We start from the raw sequence: 11,787 nt of genomic DNA on the forward strand, positions 1-11,787 counted from the left end.
GTGGGGAGCATCAATTTTATTTGTGAAAAAGAAGGATGGATCCATGCGTATGTGCATCGGTTATCGGCAATTGAATAAATTGACTCTTAAGAATAAGTACGCTCTTCCGAGGATTGATGATCTATTCGACCAGTTTTGAAGAGCTTCGATTTTCTCTAAAATAGATCTTCAATCTGGGTACCGTCAATTGAGAGTCAAAGAGGCTGATGTTTATAAGACAGTGTTTAGGACTTGTTATGGTCATTACGAGTTCCTAGTTATGCCGTTTGGATTGACGAACACACCAGTGGATTTTATGGATTTGATGAACCAAGTGTTCCAACCTTATTTGGATTGGTTCGTAGTGGTTTTTATAGATGACATATTAGTGTATTTGAGAACTGAAGACGAGCATGATGCACATCTTCGAGTGGTTCTATAGATTCTGAGGGAGAACCGGCTGTACGCCAAGTTCAGTAAGTGTGAATTTTGGTTACGAAATGTGACATTTTTGGGTCACACGGTTTTTTTTAAGGGATTAGGGTTTATCCTTAGAAAATTGAGGCTATTTTGGATTAGAAGCCGCCTAAGGCGGTATTTGAGATTCAAAGTTTTCTGGGTTTGGTAGGGTATTACAGACGGTTTGTTGAGGGGTTTTCATTGATTGTTGCACCTCTGACTAAGTTGTTGCGTAAGGGTGTGCCATTTAATTGGACTGATGCCTAGCGAGAAAGTTTTGAGAAACTTAAGAAAGTTCTGACTGAGTCCCCTATCTTGGTACAGCCAGAGTTTGGGAAAGAATTCATTGTCTACAGCGATGCATCACATGTTGGTTTGGGATATGTGCTGATGTAAGAGGGTAAGGTGGTGGCATATGCATCTCGTCAGCTTAAGAATCATGAGGCAAATTATCCGACGCCTGACTTGGAGTTGGCCGCAGTGGTACTCGCCCTAAAAATTTACAGGCATTACCTATATGGTGAGAAGTGTATCATTTACACAGATCACAAAAGCCTAAAGTATCTCCTCACTTAGAAGGAGTTAAATCTTAGGCAATGTAGATAGATCGAGCTGTTTAACGACCATGACTGTTCAATTGAATACCATCCTGGTAAGGCAAATATGGTGGCTAACGCACTGAGCCGTAGGGCTATGACTAATCTGAGGGCAATTTTTGCTCGTCTTAGCTTATTTGATGATGGTAGCTTATTGGCCGAGCTTAAAGTTAAATCGACGTGTATTGAACAGATTAAGGGCAGACAGTTGGAGGATGAGTCATTGGGTCCTCGTTTCTGACAAATAGAGAGTGGGGAAACTTTAGATTTTGGGCTGAATAGCGAAGGGGTACTGTGTTTCCGTGGAAGAGTCTATGTACCGAGGGATACTAATTTGAGGTAGTCTATCCTATGAGAGGCGCACAGTAGTCTTTATGCTATGCATCCTGGTAGAAATAAGATGTACCAAGACCTTCGAGATTTATATTGGTGGCCAGGCCTTAAGCGTGAAGTCACCGACTTTGTGAGTAAATGTTTGACTTGCCAACATGTTAAGGCTGAACATCAGTTACCTTCAAGATTGCTTCAACTAGTTAAGATTCCACTTTGGAAGTGGAAGAGAGTAACTATAAATTTTGTAAGTGGGCTACCCCTAATGCCTACTAAGAAGGATTCGATATGGGTCATCGTGGATCGATTGACCAAGTCTGCCCATTTCATACCAGTCCGTACTGATTACTTATTGTAGAAGCTGGCTAAGCTGTATGTGTTGGAGATAGTGAGACTACATGGGGTTCCGGTTTCCATAATTTCTGATAGGGATCCTCACTTCACATCTCGGTTCTGGAAGAAATTACATGAGGCTTTGGGTACAAGATTGGATTTCAGTACTGCGTTCCATCCCCAGATAGATGGTTAGTCAGAAAGGGTGATTCAGGTACTGGAGGACATGTTAAGGGTTGTGTGATAGAATTTCGAGGTAGTTGGGAGGATTATTTGCCGTTAGCAGAGTTTGCATATAACAATAGCTACCAGTCTAGCATAGAGATGGCACCTTACGAGGCATTATATGGTCGTAAGTGTCGTACTTCCTCATGTTGGACTGAGTTGGGCGAGCGGCAAGTTCTGGGCCCTGAGTCAATTTCTGATACTGAGGATAAAGTTAGACTAATTCGGGATCAACTGAAGGAAACATCAGACAGGCAGAAGTCTTATGCAGATCTGAAGCACAAAGAGATTTAGTATTTTGTGGGGGACTTAGTATTTCTCAAGGTCTCGCCATAGAAGAAGGTGTTGAGGTTTGGGCGGAAAGGCAAGCTAAGCCCTAGGTTCATTGGGCCTTACCACATACTGAAACATGTGAGACCAGTTACCTATCAGCTAGAGTTACCTTTAGAGTTGGGGCGGATTCACGATGTGTTCCACGTCTCCATGCTGAGGGTTACCGCTCTGATCCAACTCATATTATCTTGACTGAAGAGGTTGAGGTTAGATCAGATCTGACCTTTGAAGATGAGCCGGTTCAGATCCTAGACCATGTTGTTAAGGTCATGAGGAAAAAGTCTATTCCACTGGTTAAGGTACTTTGGCATAATCACAGTTCTGAGAAGGCTAGTGGGAACCCGAGGAGGCGATGTGAAAACAATACGCTCATCTGTTTTGACCACGTAAATTTCGAGGCTGAAATTTTCTTTTATGGGGTAGAGTTGTAACGCCCCAAAATCTAAGTATTTATTTTGTATGTTGTGTTACACAAATGTGTATCTGCTTTAATGGTTAAGTGTTTTGGGTGTGTGTATGAGGTCCTAAGTTCAAGCCTTGGCTTGTACAAAATTTTTGTTCTTACTTGAATTAACCTTTGCCTTTAGTTAGCAGTCTTTTAAATAAATGTCAGCATTTGATGACAATAAAAGGCTGCTGGTCTAGGGGCAAGTAGCGTGTGAAGTGTTCCAAGAGGTCTAAGGTTCAAGTCCTGCTTGAAGCAAATGAGCTTTTTTTATTTTACTGCAAGTGCCGTGGAAGTATCCTATATTGACTGAAACTGAGGTGTTTGAATGGACATGGAATTAAGTGGTTGAGGGGAGGTGTGATCGGTTGGAGGGTTTTTAGGAGGAAATTTGGGGTGTGGATAGAGGAGTGATAGGTTTGAATAGTTATGAAGAGATTTGAGGGGGGAATCATGGGGAGTTGAGGGGAGAGAGGTGTTGTCCCGAAATCAGACTATTGGCACACAAAGAATTCGGCTTTGGGAGGGGAAGAATTTGGCTGTGCAAATCACTCTAGTTTCTTGTTAGACTTTTGGTTCTTTTTCTCTGTAAAGCTGAATATAGCATTTTGGGGTATCTTCTTGCTTTGTGGTCTATTCTGAAATTTCACTTCTCTCTTTAGCCGAATACTCCACTTCTCTTTCTCTCAACTCTTTTGAGCAATAATTCCCTCTTTTGTGCCTAGCTACCTTTGCCGATTGTTCTTATTTCTTCTGCAACCCCAATTGGTTTTTGTTCTCTTTGTAACCCAATTTTTCCCTCTCCACAAGTCTCTTTCTTTTCTCTTCTCTTCTCATCTCATCTTCTCTCTGCTCATTCTCTTTTTCCTACCCTCTTCATTTTTGAGGCTTGACTGAATATTACTGGTTTTCTTGCCCACTGTGCTGACTTTCTTTTCATTGTTATCTGTTGTCTCTGTAGTCATTCCTATTCTTCTGTTTTGCATTTTGATAAGTTTGATTTTCGGTATGGGTTCACGATTCTTTTTCTCTTTTTGTGATATTAGTCTTGCACTTAACATCTTCCTGTGCTACCGTTTTTGATAGGGGTGCGAGGGTTCCTCTTTACTTCAATCATTCGGGGTACATTCGACTCTTGTGTGGGTGTAGGCTGATTGTCTCTTACCTCTAATCTTGAATTTTTGTTTCGGTAAGTAATATACATATTGTGTAATTGCTCATTTGATTGATGGTTGATAAGGCCAGTTGAAATACAGGTAACCCCCCTAAGGTCTAAGGATTAGGCTCTTGTAACGAAGTAAATGGGCAAGCTTCAATTGATCGATCTAGACTAGTGAAAGGTAATCTTATGATTAAGGGCTTTGATTAAGGTTCGCTTCAACTCGATTTTTAGGTTACTAACTGAAGCTTTTGTTGAAATAGGTTGGAGTGCTCGTGGCCTAGTTACGCATTTTCGCAAATAGGTGTGTAATTACATTGCCATTATCGTAAATCGGCAAAAGCCAAAGTAGACGATCGTCGATAGTACACTAGCGTGCTCTTGCTTGTGTGGTAGTTCGAATGCATAAACGTGGGCGTTTGATCGTAAAGGCCACCATGAGCGATCTCATGGGCTTAGGCCGATGTGGGCCCTATTGGGCTAAGGCCCTAACTGGAATTAAACTGTTACTGAAGCGAGCTTAGGCCCAGTCTGTAATTGCCTACTGTATAACTGACTGTTGTTAAGGGATTATACATTGAGTTTTCATAAACTCTCCCTTTCTGTTTTCTGCGTAAGTAATCCTAAGGTGGATATGTATTGTGAAGGGCTCGAAGGTGGCCACACAACCGCATTTGCTTCCCTTTTTAACTTTTAATTTTTAAGTAATTTAATTTGGGTTTATTTTGTAATAAGGCCTCTTTAAGTTTTTATTTTAGTTTGGGATTTATTACTTTGATTTATATCTGCTAAGTAGTAGGCTGCGGGTTTTCAAAAAAAGATATAAACGTTTTTCCAAAACACCAAATTTATTCAACATATTTTGAAAGCTTCCACAACAAACATTGTTTTAAAGTGTAATAACAATCTAATAGGATCAACATTTTGCTTAAACGACATGAATCTTAACAATGAATAAGATATCCTAAATTTTTGTTAAGATCGCAAAGAGGTTTTACTATAGAACGGGTTTCCAACGAAAATATGTTTTTTGAAAAGCACTTCAATGTGACATCGCAGATTCAGCCATAACATTTCGGCCAGGTTTGGGGTGTTACAATGGCATTTAGGCTCAACAGGATAATTGATGCAAGGGTATTTCTCAGCCAAAACAAGCCAAACCAATTATTAAGTAGGGGTAATTTTGTCCATTTTATGTTAAGCTTTTTAAAACTATATAAGTTAGGGATGAGCATTCGATTGAATCGAATGAAAAAATTTTAAGTTATTCGAGTTGACAAGCCCTACTTTATCATCTTAACTCGAATTGAATTTTTTTCGAATCTATTCGAGTGGAATGAAATTCGAGTTGAGTCAGATAGAGTTCGAGTTAAATAAAAAAAAAATTAACATGTAAATTTAAAATCTTGTTACAATATAACTAATTCCATGTTAAAGCACATAAATTTGAAACCATATATATTTGAAAAAAATTTCAAAGTAAAATAATTAAAAATACTTTAGTATGATAAACTTAAATAATTGATTAACTTATTTAGGTCTCCAAAATTTTTACCTTTTTAAATTTTTAATTTTTTAACTTTCTTTATATATAGTTTTAGAATTTTTTATAATATTTTAAAAATATAAATTTTAAAATTTTTATAAGTATTTTAAAAATTTAAAATTATTTTGAATTTTTTAAAATTATTTTGAATTATTTTGTAACTTTTGTTGAGAGAGACCAATTTGCTCATTTTCAAACTTGATTGTGACAGCCCTAAAGTGACCCTAGTCGGGAAGTGGTTTCGGGGCCACAAAACCGAGTCATAAAAATAATTAGCTGTCATATTTGATGCTTATTATATGTATATATGCATGTGTGAAAATTTCATGTTTGAATTTTGTCAATTGTAAGTGAATTTTATCAAATAGGACTTATGTGAGAAAATTTAGAAATGTGCTAGGCAAATGTGAAATGGCCTATTAATGCATGTTGTGAAAATGATGGGTTTGCATGTCAATTTACCCAAATTTAAGCTTAGTGGCCGGCCATGCTATGAGTGGAAACATGTCACAAACATGTTATGTTAGTGATGTATGTTAGGAAAAATAAAATAAGGAGTATGGGTAATAAAGAAATGGAAAAAAAAGGAAAGAATGTGTGTGATTGTCTCCCCCCTATTGCCGTGAGTGGAAGAAAAGAAAACAAAAAAAAGTGTTCATCCTTTGGTTCATCCTTGGCCGAAAATTCTAAGGAAGAAGGAAGGAGTTCTTGCTTCATGTTTGGTTTGGAAGAGGATTAGGAGGAGGTTCGGCCATACTTGTATCTAGATTAAGGTATGTTGATGTTGTGCCATGAGATTCATGCATGTTTTTAGTTGCTAGCTTGAGTTCTAATTAGCCATGGTTCAAATCTTTGCTATGTCATGGGGATGATATTCGTCCAAGGTGGATTTTGTGTTAATGTCATTGCATGCTAAATGTGAAGCTTGTTAATGATACATGTGATGGTGGATTGATTAACTCTTGGATTTTCTTTTTAGCATTTTTGAGTGAGACATTAAGTTCTTTGTTTAACCATGATCAAAATTGAAATGGTAAGGTGTTGTGATGTATTCGGCCATGGTATATCCATAAGTATGATTTATGCTTATTGCATGGTAGGTAAGATTTGTGTTTTGGATTTATGTTTATGTTTGGTTATAATCAACGTTGTGATTCGGCTCTTACACACACACATATATATATGTTTGCACATGATTTATTGGCATGACATATATAATATCTCAAGGTATATATTTTCATATGATGGTGTTTCGGTTATGGAGTAAATGATGGATGCGTATTGAGTTATAATATGTAATGCATTAGTTAGTAAAATGTATGCCATTTGTGTGTGGTATTAAGTATATAATTGGCCTCAACATAAACATGCATATTCGGCCACATGAATGAGTACATAGGTTGATGTGTTTGTTCGGCCATAGGTAAGCATATTGAAGGATTTATCTTGACTTAGAAAATTCGGCTAAGGAGAATACTAACTAATGTGTTGAGTTTGATTCATGATTCCGTACATATGTGACTTTGATGTCTAATGAATTATATATGGGCTAAGTACCTTGAGTTCCTCTTTTCGATGCTCAAATGATTAAATCAATTTATTTGTTAAATTAAGCTCAAGAGCAAAGGGGAACTAAATCCGATAAAGGGAAGGAAAAAGTGGTCGAATAGCCATCGAAATCGTTCGACAACATCCGAGGTAAGTTTTCGAGTAATGGAACTTAGATTATGATTTGATTAGATCATATTTTAAGCGAATCAAAATCATGCTCTTTGTATGTGGCTATTGAGCCGAAATTGCAAGAGTGATAAGTGTCTTGTGTTTGAGTTTTGCTAATGAAAATGAAATACGAATGTGTCATGATTTATTGTTAAATGTGCATGGTTATTCGAATGATGTCCGGGCTAAGTCCCGAAGGCTTTGTGCTAAGTGACCATATCCGGACTAAGATCCGAAGGCATTTGTGTGAGTTACTAATTCCGGGCTAAGCCCGAAGGCATTGGTGCGAGTTACTAATTCCGGGCTAAGCCCGAAGGCATTGGTGCGAGTTACTAAATCCGGGTTAAGTCCCGAAGGCATTTGTGCGAGTTACTATAACCGGGCTATGTCCCGAAGGCATTTGAACGAGTAGCTATATCCGGTTAAATTCCGAAGGTACGTGATTCGGGAATGAACGATCTTGCTGTAAAAATTTCAGTTAATACGCTTGTAACATCCCAACATTGAGGTATGTTTCGTATGTGCTTTGAATTAGTTGAGCCCTTACAAATAAGTATTCGCTCAGTTGATAAATGAGCTACCGGCCTTTGGCTAAGTTGATCTTTGTGTATGAATATAAGGGTTGGTAATGTGAAGTAAGTATGATATTGAAAATTTGTGCATATGAAATTATCTGTTTAGCTACATGAATGCTATACTTTGGTTGTGTCTAAATTCTTTGCTCAAAACTTACTAAGCATTTAATGCTTACTCCGTTTCTTTGATTCTCTGTTTTATAGATTTTGGTTCTTCAGCTATCGGACTCGGGATTTTGAAGTCGAAGTCGCCCACACTATCAAAGCTCCTTTTGGTATACTTTTGGTTGAACTTTGAAATGGCATGTATAGGACTACCCTTTTTGTTGTGGGTCATGGACCCTTTGGATTTGTATAATTTTGGATAGCCATGCGAAAATGGCTTATATATGTTTGAGCATAATGTTATAATCATTTGGTATGGATATGGTTATTGAGAGGTGTGGATATGCTTAACAAGGATTGGCCATGGGAATGGTTAATCACTATCATAATTTGTGCTATTTATGCTAAAAGGGCTAGTTGAATCATGGAAACTATGAAATAGGTAAGTCTACCTTAAAACAGATGCTGGCAGCAGCAGTGATGTGGATGTGAAAAATCACTAAAAATAGTAGGAATGGAATTAAATAGTGGATAAATTATGTGATCGAACCTTGATGAATCTATTTTCATATGGAAGAAACGAAATGGTCATATGAGTTGTATGTTAAGAGATAATTAGGTTTTCGTGAAACAGGGCCAGAACGGTTTATGGATTCCCTGTTCCGACTTTGGAAATTCATTATAAATTAACCAGAGATAATTAGGAGTCATGCCATATATGTATAGATTCCTCTCTGAGTCTAGTTTCTATAGAAACAAACGGCATCAGTATTGAATTTCTGTGCAGGGAGATATCCAAATCGTAATGCATGAAGGTCAGTGTAGTCGCACCCTGTAACAGGAGAGAATTTAACTAATAAACTGTACTAATTTGCCCGACCAAAAATTCTAGAAAAAAATATGTAGATGGGCATATGAGTCTAGTTTCAGGGAAAAATTACGAAACTGATTTTCGAGTTGTGAAACTCAAGATATGATTTTTAAGGTGACAGTGACGCAGTTAGCCAGCTTTCCTGGAAAATTTAAAATGGATTGTGCAAAGAAGTGATTTAAGTTTGCAAACCCCTCGTGTCCGACTCCGGCGACGGACTCGGGTACGGGGTGTTACATTGATAGGGACCAAAAAGGTATTTGAACCACTCTGTTATGCAAATTATTCGAGTTATTTGAATTGTAAAATTTAACTCAAAATTAAAATTACTTATTCGAGTTGACTCGAATAATTGAAATAAATCGAGTCGATTAACTCAAAATTTGAATTTTTTTTTTTGATTTTTTCGAATCAAATTGGGTTTTGCTCACTCCTAGTATAAGCTACTTTTAAAACATGCTTAAAGAGAGTTTTTCATTAGGTTGATTTTAGAATAGTGGTTACTGCACATTTCGGATATTTTCTTTGCAATTTTCATCTTTTTCCCCAAAGGTATAGGAACATTTGATCTATCGTATTTCTATACATCAAATTAAGTTCTTTTGACACTTAAAAGAGCTTGTTCTCAAGTGTTTTATGAGGCTTTTTGTTGCTTTTCATTGCTTATTAAATTTTATATTAGAAGTTAGTTTTATTGTGTTTCTTCTACATTTGATACCCAAATTGACTAAATTATGTCATTGGAAGTTTAATGATTGATTTGAGCTTGTGTAGAGAGGTGATTGAGGTCGAACATCAAAGAGGAGTTCTATTGTGGCTGAGGTCACGACACAACACCTTCTACCACATTGAGGAAGTTGAACTTCACTAAAACTCAACCTAGAGTAGCCTGTTGTGGAGGTCACAACATTGAGTATAAAGTGTCATGACATTGAGCCTTAAAGGTAGTGATTCCAAGCCTTCGAGGTTGTGGCTCCAAGCCAAACCTTGAAGTGGATGAAATTGTCACATCCCAAAAAAAGGGTTAGAAGAAATTAAGATAGTGAAACCAAGCGTGGTCATGTCCTGATTTTTAAGTTAAGATACTAAAAATTATGTAAAGTGAGTGATTTAGTTTAGTGGATAGGTGTTGAGCTTGTGTGTGTGTGAGGATCTGGGTTCGAACCCTTTCCTTGTGATTTTGTTAATTTTTGATTCAATCCCTAACTTTGGACATTTTCCTTAAGTTTAATTTTTGCTCAATCAATGACAGAATGAGCCTGTTGGGTTAGCGGTAAAGTGTTAACTTAGTAAGTTATAAGCAAATAATCAACTCAATGACATAATCAACTCATTTAAACTAAGCCAAACTATACTACCGTAATCATATTAAATCTCAAGCTTACGATTTCATGTATATCATATGCTTTTACATATAAACTTATTTCTGGCCGAATGTGTAATATCCTGAATTAGGGCTTAATCGGAATAGTGGTTTCGTGACTATAAATCTGAGATAGAAATAATTTTTTTGTAATTATTTTGATGATTATGATATGATTGCATGATTGTGTGAAAATTTCGTGATGAAATTCTATGCCTAAAGTGCTTAAATTGAAAGTAGGGACTAAATCGAATAAGTTGCAAAACTTGCATTCTAGAAGTTTTTAGTATGAAATTGTTTTGGAATATTAATGAGGAGGTCTTAAATAGCAATTTGACCAATTTTAAGTTCATGGACAAAATTAGGACATGGAAGGAATTTTTGGAAAGTTTAGTAGTAAGGGTATTTTGGTCATTTAGTTATTAAAATGAATTAAAAACAAAATTAAAAGCCAATTTTTGTCCATCTTCTTCATTAGGCCGAAATTTCAAGGGTTCTCCATAGTTAGGGTTTGTTTCAAGCTTCCAAGCTCCATAGTAAGTGATTCCAAGCCCCGTTTTTAATGTTCTTTACATTTTTGGAATCCCGGTAGCTCGATTAAGCTTATGTTAGCAATAATTCAACCTAGGGTTTATATTTGGAAAAATACCCATAGGTGAAATTTGTGTATTTTGATGTTTTATGATAGAATATGGGGTTTTAAATTATGTTAGACAACTTGTGCTACTCGGTTTGAGTGAAAACGAGTAAAAGGGCTTAATCGACAAAAATACCTAATAGTCACAAGTATATGTTAGAGTAAGAATTTGATGTTTCCATAGAAGGGAAAAATGATCAGCATGTTATAAAACATAAGAATAAGGAATAGAGTTTAATTCCTGAGCCTAGGGGCAAAAGTGTAATTATGCAAAAGTTTAGGGGCAAAAGTGTAATTTTTCCACAGTTCGTATTAAATACTGTTTTGATGAATGTATGTATTAAATAAGATTAATTTGGCATTCTAGATAAAGAGAAACGAGATTCAAGTCGCGATCGAGGAAAAGAAAAGATTGTGGACTAAATTGCAAAATCTTTATATTTTGGTACCAAGGTAAGTTCATGTGTAAATAATGTAGCATAGTTGTTATTTTAAGTTATTGATGTTAATTATATGATATGCTGATTTTTATCATGAAATATATGCTTTGTGGTTATTTTCGAATAAAATGCAAATTATGTGTATTATTTGTTAAATATAAAGTGCTACCGAGTATTGGTTTCGGTATTTTACGGAAGATGGCAAGGAGATGTGTTCGAGGAAAATCCCATTTGAACCTTAGGAATAGATTAGGATACAAGTGACATGTCACTAGGATGGTTGAGCATCCGAACTCGTTGAGTTGAGTCCGAGTTCACTTATGGATGCGAATGTCCGAACTCGTTGAGTTGAGTCCGAGTTCGTGAAATGTAACTAGGCATCCGAACTCGTTGAGTTGAGTCCGAGTTCACTTATGGATGCGAATGCCCGAGCTCGTTGAGTTGAGTCCGAGTTCACTTAGGGGCGGGTTACATGATTTCTTGATTACATATGAGGCACTTATGTGCAAATTATCCGTGTATCCGAGTTGTATTCCGATGTGTTCAACGGGTGAAATTTCTAGTGAAATGGTAGAACACTTAAGATGCAAGCGACGTTTGGTAAGTGTTGTGAAATGGACACTTTGGACAGGTATGTTCTTAACCTCGAGTTGAAATAGATACAACGATAAG

The 11,787-nt window shown here is 36.7% G+C and overlaps 1 protein-coding gene across 1 annotated transcript; it reads left to right on the forward strand.

Moving 5' to 3' along the window:
* The first annotated feature begins 1,413 nt into the window (after positions 1 to 1,413).
* On the forward strand, positions 1,414 to 3,691 carry LOC107942614 (uncharacterized). The gene is made up of 6 exons (XM_016876310.2): positions 1,414 to 1,611; positions 1,723 to 1,773; positions 1,863 to 1,953; positions 2,163 to 2,286; positions 2,344 to 2,554; positions 3,662 to 3,691. Exons 1-6 carry the CDS (start codon positions 1,414 to 1,416, stop codon positions 3,689 to 3,691), a joined length of 705 nt encoding a protein of 234 aa, XP_016731799.2.
* Positions 3,692 to 11,787: the final 8,096 nt, after the last annotated feature.

This window comes from Gossypium hirsutum, chromosome A01, assembly GCF_007990345.1.
Source record: "Gossypium hirsutum isolate 1008001.06 chromosome A01, Gossypium_hirsutum_v2.1, whole genome shotgun sequence".
Taxonomy (NCBI): Eukaryota; Viridiplantae; Streptophyta; class Magnoliopsida; order Malvales; family Malvaceae; genus Gossypium; species Gossypium hirsutum.